The sequence below is a fragment of the Puntigrus tetrazona genome, chromosome 18, assembly GCF_018831695.1.
Source record: "Puntigrus tetrazona isolate hp1 chromosome 18, ASM1883169v1, whole genome shotgun sequence".
Classification (NCBI taxonomy): domain Eukaryota; kingdom Metazoa; phylum Chordata; class Actinopteri; order Cypriniformes; family Cyprinidae; genus Puntigrus; species Puntigrus tetrazona.
In genome coordinates, this window is record NC_056716.1 from 20,518,374 (window position 1) to 20,545,790 (window position 27,417).

The 27,417-nt window shown below is 36.5% G+C and overlaps 3 protein-coding genes across 9 annotated transcripts in view; 2 read left to right on the forward strand and 1 right to left on the reverse strand.

The window, feature by feature from the left end:
• LOC122323072 (anoctamin-1) overlaps window positions 1-13,206 on the forward strand; it is a 25,549-nt gene extending 12,343 nt beyond the window's left edge. For 2 of the 4 annotated variants that reach the window (XM_043216717.1, XM_043216718.1), the window contains 13 exons: window positions 647-724; window positions 1,514-1,579; window positions 3,536-3,610; window positions 3,685-3,886; window positions 4,009-4,120; window positions 5,211-5,268; window positions 5,350-5,450; window positions 5,685-5,836; window positions 8,324-8,476; window positions 8,570-8,622; window positions 8,731-8,912; window positions 8,994-9,099; window positions 10,349-13,206. In XM_043216717.1, coding sequence (XP_043072652.1) covers window positions 647-724; window positions 1,514-1,579; window positions 3,536-3,610; window positions 3,685-3,886; window positions 4,009-4,120; window positions 5,211-5,268; window positions 5,350-5,450; window positions 5,685-5,836; window positions 8,324-8,476; window positions 8,570-8,622; window positions 8,731-8,912; window positions 8,994-9,099; window positions 10,349-11,464 — 2,454 coding nt within the window. In that variant the 3' untranslated portion in view covers window positions 11,465-13,206. Of the gene's footprint in view, window positions 1-646; window positions 725-1,513; window positions 1,580-3,535; window positions 3,611-3,684; window positions 3,887-4,008; window positions 4,121-5,210; window positions 5,451-5,684; window positions 5,837-8,323; window positions 8,477-8,569; window positions 8,623-8,730; window positions 8,913-8,993; window positions 9,100-10,348 lie in introns of all 4 variants that reach the window. The other 2 variants (XM_043216714.1, XM_043216716.1) reach the window with 1 other exon arrangement.
• A 1,326-nt stretch (window positions 13,207-14,532) lies between these two features.
• Window positions 14,533-20,245, forward strand: cers3b (ceramide synthase 3b). Its single transcript, XM_043264099.1, has 11 exons — window positions 14,533-14,720; window positions 15,669-15,836; window positions 16,131-16,248; window positions 16,953-17,071; window positions 17,170-17,227; window positions 18,106-18,156; window positions 18,366-18,458; window positions 18,764-18,892; window positions 19,201-19,307; window positions 19,390-19,543; window positions 19,739-20,245. Exons 2-11 carry the CDS (start codon window positions 15,673-15,675, stop codon window positions 19,880-19,882), a joined length of 1,137 nt encoding a protein of 378 aa, XP_043120034.1. The 5' UTR covers window positions 14,533-14,720; window positions 15,669-15,672; the 3' UTR covers window positions 19,883-20,245.
• A 121-nt stretch (window positions 20,246-20,366) lies between these two features.
• On the reverse strand, window positions 20,367-27,350 carry caps2 (calcyphosine 2). 4 transcript variants are annotated; one of them, XM_043263993.1, is made up of 16 exons: window positions 26,874-27,350; window positions 26,744-26,784; window positions 26,605-26,650; window positions 26,424-26,522; window positions 25,556-25,771; window positions 24,753-24,820; window positions 24,575-24,664; window positions 23,421-23,495; window positions 23,248-23,265; window positions 23,068-23,146; window positions 22,867-22,982; window positions 22,649-22,725; window positions 21,486-21,637; window positions 21,248-21,367; window positions 21,039-21,135; window positions 20,367-20,817 (listed from the first exon to the last, which is right to left on the reverse strand). In XM_043263993.1, the coding sequence occupies exons 1-16, from the start codon at window positions 26,919-26,921 to the stop codon at window positions 20,654-20,656; spliced, it is 1,506 nt and encodes a 501-aa protein (XP_043119928.1). In that variant the 5' UTR covers window positions 26,922-27,350; the 3' UTR covers window positions 20,367-20,653. The 4 variants fall into 4 exon arrangements, with proteins under 4 accessions (XP_043119928.1, XP_043119927.1, XP_043119930.1 ...); XM_043263992.1 differs by having other exon boundaries at window positions 23,248-23,343; XM_043263995.1 differs by lacking the exon at window positions 26,605-26,650 and having other exon boundaries at window positions 23,248-23,343.
• Window positions 27,351-27,417: the final 67 nt, after the last annotated feature.

The following is a 27,417-nucleotide window of genomic DNA, read 5'->3' on the forward strand; positions in this document are numbered from 1 at the left end:
CGTCTCCCTTCGCTTTTTTCTGCGCAGCAGGAGGGTCAATTTTGCATCGGCGTGTACGGTGACGCTGTTTGATGAATCAACCCTGAATTCGTAGGAATAGAGGAGATTTACAGGAGATTAACATTGTAGTAACCTGTGTGTCAACGAATCCTTTACCGTGATTTTATACCATTAACCTCAATGCCGTAATCCTCACCACAATGTTCTTGCCAGATAATCACGACCTTATTTGTGAAGTTGAAAATGCTACCTGTCTGGTCCAAACACGTTTTATGTCATTAATATATAATGTTAAGCATGCAACGTGCAACTCTATACCTCTCTTGTAGAGGATATTGGTCTGATAGATTGAGTCTAGAGCAATGTGTTAGCCAGAAAAACCCTGCGGGTTACATGCTTTTTAATGAACTTGCAGTTTTGTACCATACTGGCATCTTTGCCTCAAGACAAAAAATGATTTAATGTAGAACCAAGATAATTATTTCCATCTGAGCATGTGTTTGTGACTCCTGTTTCTATGGAGACAGTTTTGCTTATGCATGTCTAAGGAATTGATGTTGGATTTGCTGCTTTTTGACATCTTTGGAGTCCTTGATCACTGAGCTTGATGTGTGTGTGTGTGTGTGTGTGTGTGTTTGAATCACAGAATGAGCTACGACCAGCATATGAGGATTTTCTCCTTAAGAAACAAGAGAAGAAGGCAAAGAATAAGAAGAAGGAAGAGGTAAACTGCAGCATTATGTGCAAATCTGTAATGACTTTCCATAATATTTTCAGTTGTTTTTGATTACTGAATAATTACTTTTAAATAAAAATAGTAATTTTATAAAGACAGTACTCACAAAGAGTAATAAAAATATATTTATTCTAAAAAGTAAAATGTATCATTTATAAACAATTTCAAAACTGTATACAACTAAAAAAAAATTATATATAAATATATATATATATATATATATATATATATATATATATATATATATATATATATATATATATATATATTCACTATGACTAAGCTTTATATGGTGTATTTTTATAATTTAATAATTTTTATCATTTCTATGACTTTCCCAAACCTGGAAATCACAATTCCTGATATCATGCAAATATCATATCTTTCAAAAAACATTCAAATATAAAATATTACTGAACAAGAATGCAGACTATTTAACAAAACAATAAAACAATGTTTTGTTTTTTTAGAATGAAATGTTACTTTAATTTAATAATATATGTAATATTTTTAAAGAGATAATAATTGGATAATCATCAATTTTCATTAGTGTCTCTAGCGAAAAAGAATATTGCAATTCATTAGGTATTAGTTTTTTTAGAAGTTCTTTTTACTCACTATTATCAATTTAGGATCTGAAGGTGAATCTTAATTTTCACTTTAATTGAATTATTGCGTAAAAATGCACTGAGCTGAAATACCTGGAATACCACACACATTTTTCCAGGTAGATGAGTGCATGTGCGCAGTGCTTTTAATCTCTGCTCTGTGTTCCAGCCGGACGCAGGAACGGATGACAAAGGAAGAGAGAAGCTACTGTCTGCTAAAGGAGGGCAGTCGCCGGTGAGGAGGGGGGGAGATAATTTGAGTTTACTGTGTGTCTGTCTAGGAGAGAGCGAGCTAATCAACTTAACCAGAAGAGGCGGGGCTTCAGGGATAATGCAGTTAGTTCTCAGCTGTCAGTCAAAGAGTGGTCACTGCCCTGACCTCCGCCGGACCCCGCACCCGGCTCATATCCGTCTTAATTCTTATCGCACCCCACATTAGCACTCTCTTATCTTTTTTTTCTCCTTTTTCTGACGATTGAATTAACGAGATGGCGAATTGCTCAGTCCGGTGGATAACGTCGGCGCCCGTGTTTTTCCCCTTCGAAATGAGCAATTCGGTCGCAATTTCACTTGATGTGATTTTGCGGATTTTCGTTACTGTCATTGTGCCCTTGTACGTAGTGTCAGGCCCGCGGCGCGTACACACGACACACACGTATGCGCTCAAACACTGTCTGTGGCGTACACGCTCACTACACACGGCACTCAAAGCAGATTACCTCTCTGGGTATTCCACACTAGATTATGCAGGATTAGAGTCAGAGCGGGATTAAAACACGCAAGTTAGAGTGGTGTCCTTCCTCTAATCAAAGACACATGTTCAGTGTGTATGCGCGTGTACCTGAGAGAGTGTAGTGTTTTAATTCAGATTTCATGCGTGCTCGTCTGGGGGAGGGTTGGATCCGTGCCGTTCATTAACTTCGGCACTTCAATCAAATCAGCTCTACTTAGTTTCAATGATTAGTTTGTAGTCCAAAACTGTTTCCTGTTCTGATGCACAAAGCCGCTACGACAGCTCTATTGTTTATATTAGGAGTAATATACAGTGTTGTGTTTTAAATTGAATAACTACACAATATATTGGAGACCAAACTGTCAATGGTCAATATTTGCATATTTTTAAAGATATAATTTGTTTAGGTCTAAATAACAAATTTATAGTTTTTTTAAAGTGCTTCTTTCACAAATTAATCTAATTACCTAATGTTACATTTTAAGTTTGAATTATAAAATGTTAAATTCTTTATTTTTTATTGAACTTAAAGCATATAATGAAATTACATGGTTCACACCATCCTGAAACGTAATTAAATAATTAAAACGTTTACTAATCATTCTAATTCTGAAAATAAGGAGCTCCACGCTATACATACAGCTAAAATGACACTGAACAATATAGTTTCAATCACTTTCAAAATAATTTTTACACTTTTTTTATGTTTTTTATAAAAAACATTGACCTTTGGCCAATCAGAATCTATTCTGCCTCAAGAGCATGAGCATTAAATAGCTGTTATTCTATTCACCCCCCCCCCAAAAGCATCATATTTTGACTTTAATACTTTTAATATGTACATATGTATACAACATTTTATGCCAGATTCGCCCAGAAGCATGTAATGTAAAAATTCTACAATAGTGTTAAATGTTAATAGATTAGTGTTAACATGTTCTGTTTAAATAATGACTAAACAAATCCATCCTACCTGCAGAGTACGGTTCTAACACACCTGTCTGTAATTATCAAGTGCTTCCCGAAGATCTTAAATAGCTGGTTGAGGTGTGTTACATCATAGCTGGAGCTGAACTCCAAGACTAAGATTGGACACTTCTGGAATAGACTTATATTATGGACCATTATATTGGTCTTTGGCGTACCATACAAATGTGAAAAAAAAGTTTTTGTGAATACTCGCCAAGACAGAAATATTGTAATATATAATTTTAGATGATTGATTACTATTTGAAGCATTGACAGAACTAGGCTTAATAAATTCATTTTTGTGAAAACCAAAATTTTTCACTTTTTTTTTTGCCTATAGCATGAAGTCAGTCCATGTGCATTCCGGCACATTTTGCCAGCACAGGTCACGATTAATAATTGCTTGTTAGTACCAAGCCAGTTCTCCAGTAGCTAGTGTATTCACAGCTGATGTGGTAAGCACTGAGTAACACCCTGTTGTTCTTGTAGCTTGCCTCTGAGTCTTTGTCATGGACAGACCGGCTGCCAGGATACTGCATGAACATATCCTCTATCCTCCTTATGGTAGGTACCTTTCCCCACAACAGCATTCGTCGCATTATTTTATAGTTAAAAATCACGTTTATCTGTTTTCTCAGGTTGGGGTCACGTTCTCTGCCGTGTCTGGAGTGATTCTCTACCGCATCATTGTGTTTGCTGTAATGTCAATGAACCCTGATCATGAGGCCAAGGCTAATGTGCGTGTAACCGTGACAACCACCGCTGTCATCATCAACTTGCTGGTTGTTCTGGTGCTGGATGAGATCTACGGCGCTATAGCGGCCTGGATTACAGAGCTCGGTGTGTGTTCACAAAAAGATGAAATGTTTCTGTTTTCTTGATAAAAGGGTGACCCTAATGAAGAAAAAGATCTTGCATTGCCGACGATTATTATGAATATGATGTTAATGTGATACTTGCAGAGATTCCAAAGACTGAAGCGACATTCGAGGAGCATGTGATCTTGAAAGCTTTTTTGCTGAAGAGCATGAATGCATTTGCACCTGTCTTCTATGTGGCCTTCTTTAAGGGCAGGTAAATTGGCATCCCATTAGCAAACCCACCCAAACTAAAGTGACGTTCTGTCTCTGTTGCGGGGCAATGTTAATTGGATTATTATAAAGTACTTTGCTGTTGTTTATCATGTCCAGTGTGTTGCAGTGTAGTCGTGTGCTTACTGTAGTACTGTGTGTTGTGTCTACACTAGTGTCTGCACTGTATACTGTAGTGTTGTGTGTCTGTCCTGTGTAGTCCATTGTTGAGGATGTTATATGTTTGTCTGTACTGTATGTATATATCACTTTGCGGTGACCATAAGAACATTCTCTCATATATATATATATATATATATATATATATATATATATATATATATATATATATATATATATAGAGAGAGAGAGAGAAAGAAACAGAGACAGAGCAAAAAAAAATCTTAACTTGAACAATGAAAAACAAAAAATACTGTTAACCTTTTTACAGTAAGGTTCCATTTGTTAACATTAGTTAACAGGAACCAACAGTGAAAAATTACTTGTAAATCATTTAGAATAACACGGTATTGTTAACATTAATAAATACTGTAAAAATGCATTGATTATAGTTGGTTGCTTTAAGTAAATACATGAACTTATGTTAACTTCTGGGACTTTTTTCAAACAAAATATGATACTCTAGAGTAATTTTATATATATATATATATATATATATATATATATATATATATATATATATATATATATATATATATATATATATAGTGCAATATGCAATATGATCTTTTATACAACGATTGTTGTACATTAGAAAGTATTTTTCCCTAAGTAATTTTTTAGCCCTTTTTTACACAACTGAAAACAGATTTTAACATTTATTACTGTATTACTTTTTGTAGAGTTCATGTTCTATACGCAAATTACAGTTTTCTCACAACCTGTTTTGTGGTGTCTGCGTGTTATATGTGTTGTGTTGCTGAACAGTACGCTATTATGTTCTAGTTCTACAATATAGTGTGTCACTACATAGTATGCTTCAGTGTCTAGCAGCAAACTGCTTAATTTCTTGGTTAAGCTATTTAATCCAGTTTTTGTGAAATATCTCTCATAACTCTGGTGTGCTAATTTAGGTTTGCTAGTCGTCCGGGTGACTATGTTTATGTCTTTAAGGATTTCCGCATGGAAGAGGTAATTATTAACATTATAATATGCTCGTCTTCAGCGTTTTATCATAGCGCAGCTAACATTTTGTATGTGTTTTTGGTCCAGTGTTCTCCAGGTGGTTGTCTTATTGAAGTGTGTATTCAGCTGGGAATCATTATGCTGGGAAAGCAGCTCATTCAGAATAATGTGTTTGAAATTGCCATTCCGTAAGTATGTGCACACACACACACACACACACACACACACGCGCGGCATGCAAATTCTTCCCTATTGTCCCTCCGCTAATTTTTTGTTGATTCTGCAATGTACCCCCAGTCTATTAGAGGAAGCCCCTAACTCTCTCGTTAAATTAAAATTTAATTCTCCACACTGTTTAACGTTCCCAACACAGTGCACAGTGTGTGTTTAAAATAACACAGCCCAGACTGTTGACATTACAGAAAGCTGAAGAAGATGTATCGCACATATAAGGAAGAAAAAGATGGATCGGCAGATGAGGAGGATAAAGATTCTAAACGAGAACCACAGCGCTGGGATTTGGACTATGATCTGGAGCCATATGAAGGATTGAGCCCAGAGTACATGGAGATGGGTGAGCAACACGTGCTTGAATTAAACAAAAGGCTCGCTAGCAATCACAACTATGCGCTTTGTAGAAAACCGAAAGCCTTGTTTGACTATTTAATGATAGTATTGTGACTTCGATACCATTTTTAAAGCTGCAGCCTGTAAGTTTTAGAGTTCTAGCAGTGTACCGTAGTGATTCAGCACAAGCCAAAAACACGCTTTGGAAAAAAGGATTCATGGTGTAATTGCTTATTATATAAATTTTGTGAGTTTTGAACACAAACAGTTACGGGCTGCAGCTTTAATATACATTGCTGGTTTTATTTTCAGTGATTTGTCGGTGTTTATTCCACAGATTTCTTTAAAATATTATATAAATAATATAGTATTATTTGCTCCATTGCATTATGAAAGGGTAATGTGAATGCTGTTTAATGTTTGCTTTAATAGCTTTATTTAGTTTAAATGTTAATTCATATATTAAGACCATTACAGTCTTTCACAAACCTGTTTCATAAAACCACCGCTTGATATATTTTGCCAAGCGAACCTCCTTGTATTACAAAACATGGGGAAACAGAATCCAATAGTGAGCAATCCAGCTATCAGAGACTGTTCCCCAACCCCTATGGAGAGACATGTCGATATAGATGCTTAGAAGTTGCTGAATCTATCCCGCATGTGGATTTTAACCAGTATTTTTCCCAGAAACATTAGAACCTCCAAGTATAAGAAATACTGGGGAGCAGTTCATCTTATGAAATCTGTTCCCCCAACGTCAGAGTGAAAGATGGTGATGTAGTTGTTGGTTCTATCCTGTATGTGGATGAATCATAAAGGGTTACTCTACCCCAAAATGAAATCATCACTTAAATAAATATAATGACTTTATTCAATAATCTGTGTCTTCCCGTGTCACTGTACTGCCATTTTGGAGAGTATCAGCAATACACAGATAAATAAATGTAGAAGACATACCTGTGTGTTGCATTTGTCCTTTTTTATGCTTAACGTGACCATTATTTGCGACATGGGGCTTAGCGATTAATATTCAAAAGATACATATTTTGGGGTGGAGTAACCCTTTAACCAATATCAGTTTGATGAATATTAGAACCACCTTGTATTGGAAACACTGGGGGAAACAGAATCAGATGTCAACCAATCCATCTTTTCCTCATATCCATGTAGAAACATGTTGATAGAACATGTATAAAAGGTGCCACAAATGGGGATAGTCTATAACAGTTGTGTCCAATCCTGCTCCTGGTGATGGACTATTCTGCAATAAAAGTTTTATTACAGTTGTTGCTGAACTTTGCAGGACAGCCTGGACTATAACACGTGCAACCCTGGACCACAAAACCAGTATTAAGTCGCTGTGATATATTTGTAGCAATAGCCAAAAATAGATTATATTATCGATTTTTCTTTTATTCCAAAAATCATTAGAATAAAGATCATGTTCCATGAAGTTATTTTGTACATTTCCTACCAAAATATATACAAATTTAATTTTTAATTTGCAATATGCATTGCTAAGTACTTTATTTGGTCAACTTGATTTTCTCAGCATTTTTTTTTGTTATATCTTGCCCAAATACTGTCCTACTCTAAACATCAATGGAAACCTCATTATTAGATGACGTCTGACAGCTAAATTCTAACAAAAATGACACCTATGGCTTGTTTTGTGGCCCCCGGACACATATATCTTATCTCCTTGTATTAGAAACATGGGGGGAATAGAATCTGATGTTGAGCAATCCAGCTGACTTATAGCTTAAAGGTTGTTGATTCTGATTTCATTTAGACCATCAGTTGTTTTTATGCCCTTGACTAAACAGACAATTTGAAAATAAGATCAACTATTTGTTTGAGTTGAGTTGGTGTGAACAAACCTTAAGCTTTGTGATTTAGAGAGCGCAGATACAGCTTGGTTGAAGGACTTAATACAAAAGTTTCTTATTGACAGTGACTTATGACAGATGTAAATAAATGTAAACCCTGCAGTGTCGCAGGTTGGATCAGTCATGTTGGTTAACATTTACCACTGAGCCGATTCTGTGGATCAATGACTACTGTATTGTAAGCCATAAAGACTGTCGCTTGATACGTTTCCTCTGCTCTACCTTCACAACTTATGATACAACTTCAGAGACTCCGACAGTAGTTGGTGACCTTCTGTCACAAAAAAAGAGGAGTATTACATGTATTATTTTATTTAGTTGTTGATTTTATAATCCCCATATCTGCATAGCAAGTAATGTATGTAATTCTTGCAGTAATCCTTCACTGTAACAGATGTATGGGAAGCACTGGTGGATTGGTGATTAACAAGAAATAAAATAAATATCAAAATGGATGCCAACATCTGCTCTATACAAACTATTATTAGTTTTTCCTTTGAAGAGGTTTAGCGATGGTGTTTAAGGATGTCTGCGATGACTTTGAGGATCTGGGTTTGATTAAGGACGTTGGTGTATGTGTGTGTTTGTTTGTTTGTCTGCAGTTATTCAGTATGGATTTGTCACACTCTTTGTGGCCTCCTTCCCGCTGGCACCAGTCTTCGCTCTGCTTAATAACGTCATTGAAATACGACTAGATGCGGCAAAATTTGTCACTGAAATACGCAGACCTGATGCAGTCAGCGCTAAAGAAATTGGTATGAATATGCACAGACTTACTCATGGTTACACTTCTCATAACCTTAATTAATCGAGTTCACACCGTCACATGTTTATCTTCCCTTTCCCAGGCATATGGTACAACATCTTGAGTGGAATCAGCAAGTTTGCTGTCATTACAAATGTGAGTGTTAAGATTTTGACTAAATTCACATTTATTTGCTGGATGCGTTTATCTCACTGCATGCAGAGATTTTACATTTTTCCTCTTTCTGTCTCTCCTTCCTACAAGGCATTTGTGATCTCCTTCACATCCGAGTTCATTCCTCGGATGGTGTATCAGTATTTGTACAGCGAGACAGGCACCATGCACGGTTATACCAACCACACGCTGGCTTATTTCAACACAAGCAACTTTAAACCTGGCACTGCACCGCATGACACCGACTTTGACAGGCAACTCCGTATTTGCAGGTACACACAACACACACGCAACACACTCATGCTCATGAGCTCTCCTCGCCTATATTGTTTGATACCATTTCATCTTCACAGGTACAAAGACTATCGAGATCCACCTTGGTCTCCAGAGTCTTACCAGCTTTCTAAGCAGTATTGGTCTGTGCTCGCTGCACGCTTGGCTTTTGTCATTTTTTTCCAGGTCAGTTTTTGTTAAACTGCTTCTTGTTGATCAATGAACACTGAAATTTAAAGCTTTCATAGTACCTATACATTTATGTAATAAGTGAGTACACTCAGCTCTGTTTAATAGCCGCTAGATCACCAAAAAGTTACAGACCGCAGCTTTCAGCTCTGTCTGCCTTAAAAAAGGCATAGCCATGTCATCTCCGTTTCAATTACATGATATCTATGCAATGACATGTAAAAGGGTTGTAATGTCAAAATCTCTAAAGAATTTATATATCAATATAACTGTGATAAAGGCAAGCAGATTTAGCTTAAAGGAGAAAGAACTGTCACCTAAGTGATAAAAGCAGCAGTGGCCTATTAACCTTCAATTTGATTGACAGATTAGACAAAAATGTGAGTTCAAAAATGAAGAAATCCATATGCATATAGAGCAAATTCCACAAATGGTATAACATTTTTTCCACCTAATATACATATAAAATTCTCAATAAATAATAATGTCATTGCTGTATAACCAAGTATAAATAAAACTAGCTAAATTAATGAATAATGCTGCATTATTTTGTTTTTTAAACCATCCAGCACCATAGGCAGTGATCATTTTTACAGATAATTTTTACAGTGTCTTATAATAAAAATAAATGTAATCAATATTTTGTTGTTTAATATGCATACGTTTTAATAAATGTTTTTTTATTATTAATTACTGTTAATGGCATTTATGACAATAATATACAAAATAGCAAAACTGTGTCAAACTACAAAAGAACATTAGATTCCAGCGTGAAACCTGCTTTAATTGATGCTGTCAAATAATATATGCCTACATAATATTTGTTTTGTATATATATATATATATATATATATATATATATATATATATATATAAATATCAAACATTTAAGAAAAATATGTTGTTTGCATATTAAATATATTTATATATACTATGTGTGTGTACTTGTATATACATAATAAATAAACTTTTAATTTGGATGTGATGAATTGTTTTAATTAATAATTTTAATTAACGTTTTACTTTGATATTGCTGATGAAATAAAAAATACCTTTTAATTGCCAAAAAGTTTAATTGCCAAAATAAACACTGCCTACAAACTTTCATTATAAAAGTGCATTACTGAACAAGCTTTCTCTTATGTTCTTGCAAGCAAATGCAAATTCCTTAAAAATCTCCTGTATTTAACCCAGAATAAACCTGACTGGATGTTTGACTCTGTATGTTGTTGTCGTTGTCTTGTAGAATTTGGCCATGTTCCTCAGTATGCTGGTGGCATGGTTGATCCCAGATGTGCCTCGTTCTCTGAAGGAGCAGTTAAAGAGAGAGAAAGCACTCCTGATGGATCTGCTGCTCACTGAGGAGGCAGACAAGCAATGCAACCAGTCACACCCACTGACGGCTACAAACAATGATGTAGTCATCAAGGGTGTAGAGGAAGGATCATCAGAGGAGCTGCCTGTCTGCAGTAGGGTAATACTAAGCCAGTCAGATGAGGAGCTGAAAGAGTTACGGGTGACCAGTGGAGAGGAGGAAGAACTTGGGGAACAACCAGCAGAGGAGCCCATCGCATCCACCAGCGATTTGCCTGATAGGCGTCCACCTTCAACCTGTGAAAGCCTCAATACAACTTCAGAGTCTATGTCTAAGATAGCTTGTGATGATGAATCACCCACCACACCTTTAACATCTTCAAACCAGTCCATTCATTCAATTAAACCTGACACACTATCAGGGCACCGGGAGTTCGACTCGAACGGACCTCCACCTCGAGATCCAAGTTCCAGGGGTAAGAGTCGTTGCCGAACCCTTCCACCAAGGCACAGAGGACCTGAAGCTGAAGCGCATGTAACTAGACCTAGCCACTCGACGACATTCACACATCTCGACCAGAAAGTTCCCCCATCATCTAGTGAGCTCACCCGATTGGTCCCAAAAGGACCATCTAAAACCAAGCCCTCTGAAAGCCAAACATCTGTCTCGGATTCACTGGATTTAGAGCACACGAGCAGCCATTCCATAGCCCTCCCTCGTCCGCCATCCAGACCGGAGCTTGCTAGCAGCCTTTCGACAGTCTTGCCACGTCCTCCTTCAAAACCAGAGCTTGTGAGCAGCCAGTCAACAGGACTACCACGGCCTCCCTCCAAACCAGAGCTGATGGGAAGTGCATCAAAAGGGCTTCCGCCTCTTGATCCGGGCTCGAAAGTTAAGGGCCGATGCCAGACTCTTCCTCCGAAGTATAAAGGCGCAGAGACTTCTGGGGAGGCGAAAACCAGACCTAGTCACTCCACCACCTTTACGCACCTCAGTCAACAGATCCCCCCCTCACCCAGTGATCTCAAACGTAACACTCCCGTATGAGTGGGACAGGATGAAGTGGAGCAACGCTCCAACTTTTCAGCACCTTGCATCAGATCACCGTTCTCAGTGCCAGGCAAGCCATGCCATCAACAACTAATCTTTGACTTCTCATCGATGACTGAGCGAGCATTTTCAGTAACTCTGGATGTAGATCAATTGTTGATGGCTTGGTGGAGGTTCACTTGGTTGGTTAACTAGGGGGACTCTTTTGCACAGAATGACCAACTTCATTGAAGGACCGAGTGCAGACTTGTGCATTCTGGATATTCTTCTAGAGCCATTTGACATGGCTTAAACGTTGTCTTATACTGTGACTTGCCATTCTCTCTTTCACATATAAACTCCTGTACAGACATGCGCAGATATACACACACCAAATCTCATTAACCTGACCTCTTGAACCAGAACAGGTGAGAAGAGAGAGAGGCTTAGGAATATGGGCCAAAGGGCTTTGCAGTCCATGCCGATTTGTTACTCAGCAAGTGGAACTTTCATTTCGTGGTGTGTTCTTTCATGAGTTTTGCTAACATGTACTTAACCAGAATAATAACTAAATGTGAACTTATTAACACAACATGTCAGCTTCAGAATGAGCCAACTTGTTTGTGGAATTGTCTTTTTGTCTTTGGTGGCAACATCTGTAGTGTCTCATCCATATGGCAAGTTAGCACGTAGCTTGGCAGCACGCTCATGATATGATTAAGAAATGTGATGTTGAAATGGATTCAAAGCCAATTACGTTGTACATTGCGAATACACTGTAGTATTTTACATAATCCCATTTAGCACTATGCTAGCACAGCTAAAGCTAAAGTAAAGCATGCTATATTCACTGTGAAGAGGTTTTCAGGGATTTAGACCCATTTGTCACTTTTTTTAAAGTTGTTTCTCAATAACGGGGGACAAAAAGTATGAATGCATACAGGCCACGTTCACACTGCAAAGTTTTTGAAGCGACAAATGCATTTATTTGCGAGAATGAACAAGAAAGTTATCGCTCAATATGTGAACAGAATACAAGTGTCAATCCTACCACTCCGAACAAGCAATAGTTAAATGTCTCACAGCTGTGAAAATACATGCCAACAGTTCAGCCTGTTTGGTGTTTTCTATTTTTCAAACTAATATTAGCGTATTGAGATGTATTAGCATTTGGCAATTTTTAATGCGTCATTAGTTGTCACTAATAAACAAACTGTGTGTGTACAGAACAGGATTAAGGGATTAGTACACCCAAAATGAAAATTATGTCATCATTTACTCACCCTGATGTCGTTCCAGCCAATATCAGTTTGTTTATTTCATCCCTGGAACACAAAATAAAAAAAGTATGTTGAGTTTGTCTGTTCGCAAACTCTACAACAGACAAAAAAACCCATAAAAATACCCCAGACGTCTCTCTATGCTATATTCTGAAGCCATACAACAGCTTGTGAGGCAAACTCTTAATTTTTGTGGTGAACTATTAAAACAACTGGAGCTGACAGCTGTATTTAGCTGCAGTGTGGGCATGGCCTCTGTGTATTCAGGTTTATGTGGCATGGCAGGTGTGCATGATATGCATTGTGCTAACAGGGATCAATTAGCTAAGAACAGTTACAAACAGCAGTCAAGTAGAACATTTACGTCCATGTTATTTCTAGAGGTCTTGAGAAACTCTCACAATATTTTGATATTATAACGAAAAAACATGATTACTGTTCATAATAAAAAGTGGAAAGGAAGAAGTTTGTCTAATTTTATGTATTTGTTTGTTTTTTTGGCACGCTTTGTCAGAACGCACTGCTACTTTTGAATGTCTGTCAGAATGTGCTTTTATCCTTCATAATGTTGTAGTTACATCAACTACCACCGGGGACTTATTGAATCATGCTTGCTTGCCAGCAAATCCTTCACCCTCTGTTGTGACTCTATAAATGCTGTATTTTCGACCACCACAAGATGGAGACAGCAAACCTACACCAAAATACACCGAGGGCTGGGACAGAAGACAAAGGACTGTCAGAATCAAGTCATGCATAGACTAGTAAGTACAGGTGCATCCCGTGATTCACATCTTCACAATATTACATAAAGTATATATTTTTCAGTCCTGGATTACCACATACAGGACTAATAGTGAGGAAATGTCAAAAGGAACCAGTTCTAACATAAACTAAACCTAGTTACTAACAGCACAATTATGTCAGTGTGAGATATTAAAAATTATTTACATCTTTATCTTTTTCCTTCATCTGCCCAGACATGTTCTGATAAAGATTACACAATATCCTGTAGGAATCTTGTAGTCTTGTTAATTTGGTATCAATTTAAAACGTTTCCAAATAATAATCCATAGAAATTTGTTAAATTCTTTTTTTTACATGGGCATTACATGGACTGTGTCTTGGTAATGTACAGTTAAGAATCCCACAGGGGGCGCTGTAGGAGTTTAAAAATCCTAAACAATTACTTTTTATGTCTTGCATGGGGATTTTATCTGACTGCTAAGAATAAAAACGCAAACTGCAGTGTGTTTTCTAAAAATACATTCTATTTTGTGTTTTGTTGAAGTCCTGTATAAAAAAAAAAGTAGTGTAAATTTTCAGTTAGTTCCAAGTTATGATCCTGTACACATTCCTGTAAGATTTTGGTTAAAGTAGACGCTTTCATACCAAATCAGTCACAAGTTACCAAGAAGCGGTAGAAGACTGTTCCTGTAATTCAGCTGGTATAGCATGACCCCAACAACAACAAGGTCACAGGTTTAATTCTCAGGGAATGCACATTGATAAAAAAAAAAAAAACATGATACAGACATGAAACGTACTGAAAGCGTATCAGCAAGGTGCATAAATGTAACTAAGAACTAAAACACTGCCAAGTAAGAATGCCACACAAAGAGAAGGAACATTTCTCGTATTCGACCTGTGAGTTATTAACCTGTTAAGGGCATACAATATTTCATGGTTCATGTCCTCTCTCTCCTTCTAACTCTTACTATACCTGAGGTGGTTGTGGCCCCTCCCACATATCCAGTTCACTGGCCCCCTTTCAAGGCACACACACACAGGCGATTCAATGAGCTCTTTGTTGGGGGGTTGAGGTATGCAGTGAAAGTGTGTGTGTGTGAAAGAGAGAGAGAGTGAGTTCGCTACCTAGCGGATTCATCAGGACTGGGCACAACTCTGGAGGATCTACTATAAGGTGTGTGTGCACAGAATTACAACAGAGAAAGCAGGAAAACAGGAGGACAAAGAAGAAAAGGACAAATCTGGTATGGATGCATTTGTTTCTGTTCGGCATGTGTCTGTTTGTCATGGTAACAATAAACAATAACTACTTACTATAAGAATGCATGCAGTAACCCGAGCTGCTCTGCTTTCTCTCTAATAAAGCACTATTTGAATCGGAGTGTATTTGAATTTTGCTTTTCTTATGAGTAATGCAAGATTGATTAGATACTATTGTTCAAAGTGGGACTGAAGGACTTCGTATAAGTCCAGATCCATACCGCAGTCGAATACTCCCAGCAAGACTCGTAACTGACTCTGCTTAGAGCTGTTCAAACGCGTTTTAAACTCTTTTTCGACAATCTGTTTCTGCGTGCTATTGTAGATTTCAGCATTTGCATGTCAAATATCTTCCAAGTCGCCGTTTCCGACTTGATTGTTGATCAAGTCTTCATTGCAAAAAGCCATGGGGACTAAATGCATGGTGCTGAAGTGGTATAGAAACTAGTAAACAGAAATTTCCAGTAAGTTCCAGTCAGGTGTCTGTTCATTTGTCTCTATTGTGTATTGTGCTCGGGTACGTATCCGATTACAGGAGCTACTGCATAACAGCCTAGAAAAATAGACCCAAATATTCTCTTTAGCCTGATTGTCTGACTGTCTATTTATCTATCCACCCATGTTTGTCTATCTGGCTCTAAAGCCTGAGACAAACTTTGCTTTTCTAGTTAAAAAATTACAGTTACCTGAGCGTATTTGCATGTCAATTATTTCACTTTGCATTCTCTGCTTCCGTGTACTTAAATTATAGATTTGAATTCCAATTCTGCATCATGTTTCCAGTTTAAATGAAACGAAATGCATTCTCCTTTAGAATATATTAAACTCTTTTTTCGTCTATATTAAATTTCTTTCCTGTAGTTACTCTGGAGTAAAGCATCTGCTAAATGAATGTATGCAAATGTTATTGCCGTGTTTGTGTGTTTTTTAAGGGCGATGCTTAGTGAGTGGTTTTGGTGGGATCGGCTGTGGTTGCCGAGGCCGGTGACGTGGGCGGACCTACAGGACAGTGAGGGGCGTGTCTACGCCCGTGCGTCCCATTTGTACATCATTTTACCTGTAGCAGTCCTGCTGCTAGGCTTAAGAGCTTTCTATGAAAGGTACACACACACACACTAAATGTTTTTGAAAAGACCAGCTTACATCGGTATTAATTTACATGCTGGTTTTTGCTGAATAGTGATGGTGGAATTGTATATTCATGCTGTTCATCAGGAAAACTGAGCTGGTAAAGCCAGTCGGTCAAGGAAGCTTTACTGCTTAAGCTAATTAATAAGTCTGGTGAAAACACAGTGTATTGTATGCTCTTATAATTGCTGAAGTGCAGTGAACGTTGCACTGGTTAACAGCAGATGAAGGTGTGACTCTGTCTCTGCCTCTCCCTCATTTAACAGACTGATCGCAGTGCCACTCGCTCAGGCTCTCAGGGTTAAAGACAAAATTCGCAAGAGAGCGTCACACAACCCTGTACTTGAAAAATACTACAAAACACATTCTAAACATGCAAAACAGGTAACCCCTCAATGCATTCACAAATGCAATTAGAAGAAAAAAAAGAGTTCAGTGGTAACAAAAAAACAAGTAAAATACAAGTAAAAATGTATAAATACAAATTTAAGGACCTTTAAGATTTGTTTAGATTATGATATATCATTAAAGCACTTTCCCCCAAAATATTAATATATTTCCATTTAGGCTTACTTTAACAAATAATAATAATGCAACATTTTTGGATGATGTTCTTAATCACAATTAAAAGTAATTAGCAAGTAATATATATATTTATATATATATATATATATATATATATATATATATATATATATATATATATATATATATATATATCAGTGATTAAAACATAATAAAAACCAAATGTTAGATTCTGTCTATTATAAATAAAGGTTGAGTTGCGTGTAGATACAAACTATATAATGTATTATAATATTAGTTCAGTTATTTGTGAAAATATAGGTCTCACAATATATTACAAACATGGCTCTGAAACAACACAAACATTTAAAAAGAATGGCAAACAACACACTGAATTAAACAGTTTTATAAAAACATGCTATGCTAAATATGTGTACCTTTGTAATGCATTGCATAAGCAGGCTTCAACAATTAATAGAAAAATATGTCCTGTTCACTGGTGTATGTAGGGCCAGAACATATTGATATATGTCTAGTTATGTTTGTGTATGTCATGTACTTAGGCAGATATAAAAGGTGTGTGTAAAAAGTTGGGCTGGTCGGAGAGGCAGGTGGAGCGCTGGTTCCGCAGACGGAGGAACCAAGACAGACCCGGAGTACTGAAGAAATTCAAAGAAGCCAGGTATATTTACACACACTAAACAAACTTTCTTGATTGACTCATTTGTGTTTGGCCACATTTGACCTTTTAACCATTTAACGATAGTATTTGCTCTCTAGTTGGCGGTTTGCCTTTTATCTGTGTTCTTCTTTCGGAGGAGTGCTGGCTTTACATGATGTAAGTGATTTTTTGATGCATATACAAACCTCAGGCTGTATCTGAACATCTAAATGACCTCCAAACAGCTGCGCGCGTGTGTGCGTGTGTGTGTGTGTGTGTGTGTGTGTGTGTGTGTTAAAGCACATGCAGAAGTTCTCAGGAGAGACCTTGAATCAGCATGTGTGTTTGTGAGAAATGCCTGAGGGGTAATTAGTAACATTTTCCCACCTGTGAACAGCGCCAGCCTGATAGAAAGATCCACAAACGGGCACAATAACATGCACGGACAGGCCCTGCACACACCCAAACACATTAACTTGTTGTTAAGACGAGCATCACCATCACTACACTGACATATTCAATTTAGTCTCCTATATCACTATATTAAGTGTTTAGAGTGAAGGATTATGGGGCTTTTTTGAATTGTTTTTTTTAACAACATATAAATCAATTTGTTGTTTTAAAGAACAATTTCACAAGAGCAAACGTGCAGGTTATCACAGCTGTGGCGATATTCAGGCCGACTATCTGAGTAGCTTAGGCTTCGAAATGTCGCTTTCATTTAATAGTTCAGTACACAAAAAGGTAAACAGAAATAACTTACATTTTGGACACAATATTTTTGCTTCACCCGCGAACTGTTTTAATAAACAGTCGTATCTCCGTAGGCCCGCTACACGCTGCAGTAGCGATATTTAATTCACGTTAAGTGAATCGTTGTTTTGAACAAATCTGTCGATTCGAATGATTCAAAGATTCAGTCACTCGACGCCGCCTACTGGTTGATTGATGCAACTTGGAAAAAGATTCTGAAAACTCCTCAACACAGACTGAAACAGTTTTGTTTATTTTATTTGTGAAAAAAAAAAATCATATTATATTGTTTTGTCTAATAGAAAGCATGGTTTTATGATCTACGGGAAGTGTGGGCAGGATTTCCCAAACAGGTGAGGAAAAAAAAATATTACATTACATTTGAGTGTTTTAAAAGCAAAACGAATGTTCTTTATGTAATACCGTGAAAACCAGTCTGAATATTTGCATGTTGTTCTGGGAGGGTTGTGTTTGTGCAAGCATGTTTGTATGGCGGTTGGTTTTTAAATATGTTTGTTTTGTGTGTGTGTGTGTGTGTGTGTGTGTGTGTGTGTGTGTACAGTCACTGCTGGATTCTCAGTACTGCTATTACATCACTGAGATGAGTTTTTATGGTTCTTTACTGTTCAGTGTGGCTGCAGATGTAAAACGTAAGGTAGGATTGCACTATTTTCTTTTAAGAATGATATTTAATCTAATCTAAACTAAGTATGACTGAGACGAAATTATTAAAGTCACATCAAGCACTCTTACTCAGCTAGCACTGCTGATAATGCATGCAGTTCAGTGCATAAAAGATCTATCCATGGGCGTTTTACATGCATTAAAATAACATGCTTTTGGAGACATTTTTTATGAAATGTGTAAATAACTGAAAAATATAAAGTTGCCACATCTTGAGAGATGTATTGTAAATTCTGTCTATGTTTACGCAGCTCTTCTCTCTGTGTCGATTTATAGGACTTTAAGGAGCAGTTGGTCCATCACTGGGCCACACTAACGCTGTTGTCCTTCTCCTGGTGTGCCAACTACATCCGCATTGGCACACTGGTTATGCTGGTGCATGACACATCCGATGTCCTGCTCGAGGTGAGTACCATCATCCCTAACCTGATAACTTACTTTCTTCTGAGGAACAGTAAAGGAGAAAAGACGAGTAATTATGCGGATTCAATTCAGCATTACATCACTGCAATACATTATACGTAATTCATATATTTAAATAGAAAACATCTGATTTGAAATTGCAATTACCTTTCACAACATTTATGTTTTATTGTATTTTGCCGAGCACAAGATTTCATTCAGAATGTTTAATTCAAAAGTCTTACCAATCCCAAACTTGTATGTATAGGGTGTTTTGTGTTAAAGGTTGCCTTTTTTTCTGTTTTTCTAAGTCTGCTAAGATGTTTAACTATGCTGGATGGGAGACAACCTGCAACAGTATCTTTGTGGTGTTCGCGCTGGTCTTCATGGTAACCCGACTCATTATTTTTCCTTTCTGGTAAGTTATGTGACAGAGGTACATGAGTGGAATAGTTTAATGTTACATTTGTTAAATTGTTTGTGTGTGTGTGTGTGTACAGGCTGATCCACTGTACGTGGGTGTATCCTCTGGACCAGTTCGAACCTTTTTTCGGCTATTATTTCTTTAACGTCATGCTTGTGGTTCTGCTGTTATTGCACATGTTCTGGGCTTCCCTGATCCTCCGCATGGTCAAAAAGTTTCTTTTTGGCAAAGTGAGTATCCATTGTTCTTCAAATAAGATAACAACTGAAGTGATTTTGCTACATTAATGAGTGGGATGTTTCTTTACCTATTAAACGGCAGCAAAAAAAATCTGTTTATTAAAAATGTGAATGTACATTTACATAAAAAACCGTTCACACAAGCAGATTAAATGCACAAGTTCAATTCTCTTTCATTTTGTTTAGCTGAAGGGCGACGAGCGAAGCGATGAAGAGGAGGATGAGGGTTCTGAGGAAGACTACACATACACCTACTCTAATGGATCTGGGAACGGACTCTCTAATGGCCATTTACACAGAGAGAGCCCTTCCACAAATGGACACAAATAGCCTCATGATGCCATGCATGCATATATGTCCATATTGGACGCATGATTCATCTGTGAATTTTCTTTTTTACACAGCCTTTCATATTAAGGTTTGTATATGTACAGATATTATGATAGATAGAATAAATCAGTACAAATTGTTATTCAAGTTAACAGTGGTTTATGTTATGAATTAAAACTTGTTAGCATGTGCCAGTCCAATATGAAGTCTCTTCTCATCAAGGCTGCTTAGTTTTGACCAGAAATACAGTAAAATTGTGAAATATGAATCCATTTATAATGTTATTTATTCCTGTGGAGAAAAGCTGAATTGTCAGCATCATTACTCATCATCTTCAATGTCACATGATCCTTCAGAAATCATTCTAATATGCTGCATAAAATTTTCTGCTTAAATTAAATTATTATTATTATTACATTAAAACTATCATTATTATCAAAGTTCAAAATAGTTGTGCTGCTTAATATTTTTGTGAAAACTGTGATTTCATCGGGATGAACAAAATGTTCAAAAGAACAGCATTTAATAGAAATATTTTGTATTATTATAAATGTCTTTACTGTAATTTTTTGATCAATTTAATGCATCCTTGCTGAATAAAAGTATTAATCTGACTCTGAATTTTGGAATTGTACTCTACGCTGTGCTTTACAATATAAAACTATAAAATGCGTACTATGAATAATATCATTTGAATATGAAGAATAACATATAGTGACAGGATTTCACTCATATCAAGAAAGTGTCCTTCTATAAAAAAGACAGATGCCTTCAGATACTCCACATAGCTCTTAAATTGTTGATGTATTCTTCGTCATCAGGGATTTCAAGACTCAGACCCTCATAATAGTCCTCAAACTCAGCATAGGACACAGTCTTGGTGACCTTTCCTGCTTCCCGTACGAAGGCCAGGAAGTCAGGGTTTGGATCAGCTTCTGTTGATAGTTAATGGTAATAAATTCATAAACGTGGGCTATGCAGTAACATGCAGTATAGCTCAGATACGCTTATGCAAGAGCTATTTTTTTGGGAAATGAATACTGGAGTGCCACAGGTTTTACACTCAATATTTGTCATAAAATATTGACTGACACTGAATAAACACAACTATAATACTACTCTTTGTGAGCAACGCACTAAATGATCAGTGGCTCACCGAGTGCTGCGTCAGACTCTCTTTTGCCTCTGTAGAATTTTTCAATATCACTGAGAATGATGAAGCCGGTTTTATTTGGGTCGAGCTTTACATAAACCTAAAATAAAGAGAGAGATACAAATATTCAAAACAGCAGAATGGAAACTCAATAAGTCACGGAGCTCAAGGGCGTCCTCTGGAGGACGAAAGCAGTCCGGCTGCTCTGTTACCTTCAGGAAGATGGCTTTTCTGTTCTCGCTCATCTCCCCGGTAACGGCACGCATCACATCAGCGGGGTGCATCCGCCCCTCCGCACGCCGACTCACAATCCTCCACACCGCCTCGAAGTCCTGTCACACAGCGCACACGCTAACGTAACGACTCAACACGCTCACATAATGTCCTGCATCTACATGCCTCATCATTTCTGCTGTACAGACAGATGACAGTGATTTTATTTCTCTGAACCTGCTGAGTGAGGCACAGCTGCTCCATCAGAGATCGTCCGAGCAGCTCTTTTAGCTGAATACCATCAGACTTTAGATGTAAGTTCTGCAGATCTCTTCCTAGAATAATCAGGGTTCGGACCGCATGACCCTTCAGCCTGTCACGCACTGCACCTACAAAACATCCACCAATCAGAACGCTGGATTCCGATGCAAGCATTCTGTGACTGGTCAACTAATTATTATTAATGTAGCCCTAAGAGTACACAGTTAATTTCAAATAACTTGTTAGCCTGTAAGGTTTTTAACTTCACAGGACAAAATGTCCCTTTCAGGGTGCAAGACCAGATTGATACATTTGACAATTATATATACAAACAAGTGTCAAATCGATTAACTGCTTCCAAAATAAAGGTTTGTGTTTAAATATTTGTATTATATATATATATATATATATATATATATATATATATATATATATATATATATATATGTGTGTGTGTGTGTGTGTGTGTGTGTGTGTGTGTGTGTGTGTGTGTGTGTGTGTGTGAGTGAGAGAGAGAGAGAGAGAGAGAGAGAGAGAGAGAGAGAGAGAGATAGATATATAGATAGACACACTTAAATATTTCTTAAATATTATGTAAACGCAAACTTATTTTTTGATTTGATTGATCATGATTAACCTATTTGACAGCACAGTACAAAAAAATTAATACTTTTACTAAGCAAGAATGCATTGAATTGAGGAAAAGGGTCAATAAAGATTCTTGTTTTCTTTTTTAAATGAAAAACAGTATTTTCAACATTGATAATAATAATAATAATAATGATGCTAAATATTTATTGAGCAGCAAATTAACATATCATGTGGCACTGAAGACTGGAGTATTGATGTTAAAAATTCAGCTCTATATCACAGGAATAAATTACATTTTAAATGTAATATTTTAAAAAAGGAAGCTGTTACTTTGTCGTAATATTTTTTGAGCATAAGTGATTACTTTCAAAAATAACAAAAGATTGATTGATTGTGACGCAATTAATCTGATTAAATATTTTGACAGCTCCAATTTTAACACTAAAGATGACATCACCTTATAAACAGGTTTGTGTGGGTGAGAAACATTCTGGATGAATATTTAGAAATGCTTGTGTGTAAGAGAAAGGCTTGCGTTAAGGATTAACCTTGTATTTCCTTTAGAGTGTTTCGGTCGTTGATTTCCTCTTCAGAGAGATGATGTAGAGTTTCCCCAGACTGAGTTCTGTTCAAAAGAAAAACTCTGAGGCCTTTTTTTCTCACGAACATGTGTGTGTGTGTGTGTGTGTGTGTGTGTGTGTGTGTGTGTGTGTGTGTGTGTGTGTGTGTGTGTGTGTGTGTGTGTGTGTGTGAGAGTGGTACATACAGCAGAGCTCCCTTGACTGTGTCATCCACATCAGTAACTCTGAGGGTCAGGCACAGTTGCTGTCTCAGACTTTGGGGGAGGTGTGGGCCGTCTGTACAGAAACGAAGCTCGGCACCCTGGGTGAAGTAGGCAGAGTGTTAATGAATTAATATTAGTCTGTGTGTGTGTGTGTGTGTGTGTGACAGATGATGAGTGTCGAACCTGTGAGATATCCTGCAGGCGGTACGGCCTCCCTCTGTTCCAATACACACCACGCGTGATAAAGGGCAGTGCGTTCCATCTAAAAGTTTTGATTAACAATTAGCTTTTACAGACACCTAAATATAGAGGGAAACTACGTGTGAGCTGTATTTGCATCAAGGCAAAGCATTTCAAACTTACCTGTTTTTACCAAAATTTCTGTACTCGTAGACGGTCAGTGTTTGGTCACATGTGAAAAAGAAGCCAATCAGTTTTCGACACGCCTCACGTCCACACCTATATATCGAACACATGCTAATGACAAAAATAAAACACTAAAAACGGACTAAAAGTGAGTGAGCGGCTGTGACTACCTTGATAAAATCCTGGCTTGAAAGCAGAGCTTGTTGGATAAGACGTTCTCCGTTAAAGACATTGGAGTTTTTACTCTGTAGACATAAAACTAAAATTCAAACGGCGCAAATCAATTTTATCAAAAACATTATATAAGCTTGTGAATGGGTGTTTTTGGTGCAGGTGACATTTTTGTTTTATATTATTTTCAAGTTCTCAAAATTTTTTAAGATGAGTTATTGATATTTAATTAGAGTTTCGAGTGGCAGATAATTGCAATAAAATGCGAACAAACAGCAGCCTTGTTAAATTATCTATTGGTGGATCAAGACAGAACCGGTGAAAATGATGTCAAATTTCAAACCCACTGCTTTAAACGTATTTCCATTTGCTGATTTTCTTACTTTCTACAGATTTTTTTGTCAGCTGAACCCTTTTGACCTAAAATATTTATTTAAAAATACAGCAAATACCGAAAAAAAATAGTTTAAAGTTAACATTTCAATAATATATTTACACATTTGCAAGTTTTCTGATGTCAGCTAATGGTCCCTGAACTACAGGAAAACAAATAAAAAATATGTAAATGTTTTATTTTGATTGGTTTTCATTTATTTATTTTAAACACGTCATTTTACATTTTTATTTATTATTAGCTTTTTCATTAACTCTTGAACCCCCTGTAGTTCCCTCCCCAAGGTTTAGGAAACATCGATTTAGCACAAGCTTTTTCTGAATTAATAATATTCTTATATAAGTATATTCTTCCATACGTTGGACAACACAAGGAATCTAAATGAGAACTTTACATTTATGCATTTATTGTATTATAGTTTAGATATACATTAGATAATGTGAGTGGTTCTGGCCATCACGATGACTGAGTGCTTGTGGGTAGTTGCAAAGGCGTTGCTATGTGGTAGTGAAGGTGTCCAGAGTGTTTTTTTGCATGCTTATATATAGCTGCCAAAGTTCAAGATTAGTAGTTTGTTTAAATCAGCACCAGAAATGATAACAAAAGCAAAAATAAACATCTATTGCGTACGAAAATGCAAAAGTATAAAAGTAAAAATTATATTGGGGACGTAACCACTGTGACCTTCTCCAAATCCGTGAGTATGAGACAGAAGGGGAGAAAGAGAGTATCTGAGTCATGTGTGTGTGTGGGTTTTACTTAGTGTGGTGAAGAGTTCTCCTGTAGCGTGGTGGGACACTCGTGGGACTGACAGACACAGCATTCTGTTCCGGATCGCTAATGACAGCCCTGCATAAGCATCAGAGAAACCTCACGATGCTATTACTCACCACAAACTGAGAACAAAAATGGAACAGAGAGAGAGAGAGACACTGACCTCGACAGCTGATCCACCATAACCTGCTCAATTACTGCTTGCAGTTTCCTGTCCTCAGTAAGCTCCTCCTACTCACAAACACATAAATATACCATCCAATCACGTAGGGCTTCTGGAGCATAACAAACACCCTCCTCCAGGGGGAGACAACAAACTCTGGTCAAAAACATGTAGCAGATGTAGAGGTCAGCAGAGTAGATATCATCTAGGCATCTTATGTAGCATGAGTATATTTGTAGCTATAGCCAACAATACATTATACGGGTCAAAATTATCCGTTTTTCTTTTATGCCAAAAATCTATCCTTACGGCAATAGGAAGCTTATTTATTCAGCTTTTAGATTATGTATAAATATCGGTTTAGAAAAATGTACACTTATCACCGGTTTTGTGATTCAGGGTCACACATATATTTAAAAATAAATAATATAAATTGCTTTTGTGTAGGAACATTATAAATGTATGGATAAAACAGAATAAAAGTTTTTTTGTAAATAAATAAAATTTGAAATAATAAAAAAAAATATATATATATATATATAGCATAAATTGTGTTTCGTGTGGAATTAAAAACAAGAAATGGAAAATAAAATAAATCTCCCACATTCATGTTTTCAGTGACATTTATTGTGGAGTGACAGGTACGATTCATCTGTAGTACATTTACTGTTGTTTTGACAATATTAAATCACTATAAATTTCAGAAAGTGTTTCAATGATATCAGGATGTTGTATACATTTTACTTAAAATGATCTATCCTGACAATTGTGCCTCATCCAGAGATAAAGTTAGCAGAACTCACCGCATCCCTCATCTTGCTGTTTGGTCGTACAGTGTTGAACTGGTTGTAACAGGGTTGTGCTGTGATTTTGTAGGTGTGGGATGAATCTAGGTTGGGTTTGTGACTATAGAGTGGACTTCTTTCTGTCTGGACTCTGTAGCTCAGCTCAAGTGATTCCCTGTTATCCACAGCAGGCGCTTGTTTTTCAACTGAGTCCTTCATCTCAGGCGCGAAACACTGGAAGGGAAAAGCGCAAGACTCTTAAACACTGCAGTTATGTTCAGTTGTAGTTATATACAGCAGTGTTATTATAAAGAACTAAAATTAAAACCATAAAAATGTTACTCAAAATGAAATAAAAAAAAAAATTAAGAATCAGCCTGACATTTATTCATTTTAATCTGTATTATGAAATAACACACTAAAACAAAAAAATTATACAAACTAAATAGACATAATTAAAAAAATAAAAATAAAAATAAAGATAATATATAAAATCCCAAAACTATACATATAAATTATATATTGTCTACTGTATATTAAATACTGAAATAAATATTAAAACTAATTAAAAATATTAATATAAATAAACTATAAGAGTATCTCAAATATGTTAAAATACACTGATATATAGTATATATATATATATATATATATATATATATATATATATATATATATATATATATATATATATATATAGAAACCTGTTTTAGAAACATGTTTTATGTGATGAACCGACTGTATAAGCCTGAAAGCCTCCACTTTAATTGCGTTAGAGAAAAGTAGCAGCATCTTCAAAATCCTTTTTCTTTGTTCCACAAAAATAAAGTATATTTTGGCAGAATTGCAGTCTTTTGGGTGCTTTAGGGTCATTTTGAATGAGCACCTGCTTTGATTGTGTGGAGGCCGGAGAGCCCCAGCTCATGGCTGTCAGATCTCCTGAGACAGTCTTGATAGCAGGGTTCTTCAGAAGGATGGGGAAATGCTGTTCACAACGACATGTACAGTGACATTAAATCCACTGGGATTCATAAACAAGTTCACAGCATCCAGTCTTGTTATCCCACCTCCTCCTCCGTGTCGTGCAGGGTCTCTAACTTTAACGCTGGGACTCTGTGAGATATTAATTATAAAAGAATAACTTGCATAAATAATTAATTCAAGTATTGCGTGTGTTTGCAAGCCTTGCTATTTTTGCAAACTTACTCTGCTGGCCTCGGCCCGCGGTCTGCGCCGTTTAGCGTTTGCTTTTGATATAAATATACATGTAAATTAATAATTAACACTCGCGTCATCTGTTCGTTTTATCAAGCCATTAAATGCATCGCGCACTTACCTGCTGCACACTTTTTTGTAAAGGTGAAGATTTCACGTTTGCTTTCATTATTAGTGGTGCTGTCCAATATTTATGTAAATAGTCGTCCAAATGGTTAATCAAATTAAGGTTTCGCTTCCGCGCTCCCGTTGCTGTGGTGATTTTAAACCAAACACACGTGACTGCGCTCTAGAAATGATTGTGGGTAATGTAGTCTGAGACGTCCTGCACAAAGATTAATTTATGAAATATTTATATTGAATGAGCAAAATGCATATGAAAATATGAGCATGTGAGCATTTCGAACTCAGCTGACTCTGAAGTAGTCTTATCCCGTTTCTATATCCTTCATGCAGAGGTTAAAATAATCTAAATAATATCAAAAATGTATATTATTTATTTAAATTTATTTATTTATCTAAAGTATTATTAAATAAATATGTGATTAAAGCGATATTCCTTGACAACAACCATTATTATTGTAAAAATTCTGCACAACACTGCTGCATTTAAATAACCTGTAATACGGTCCATTACATCTAAAATAAATTAACTTAAATATATT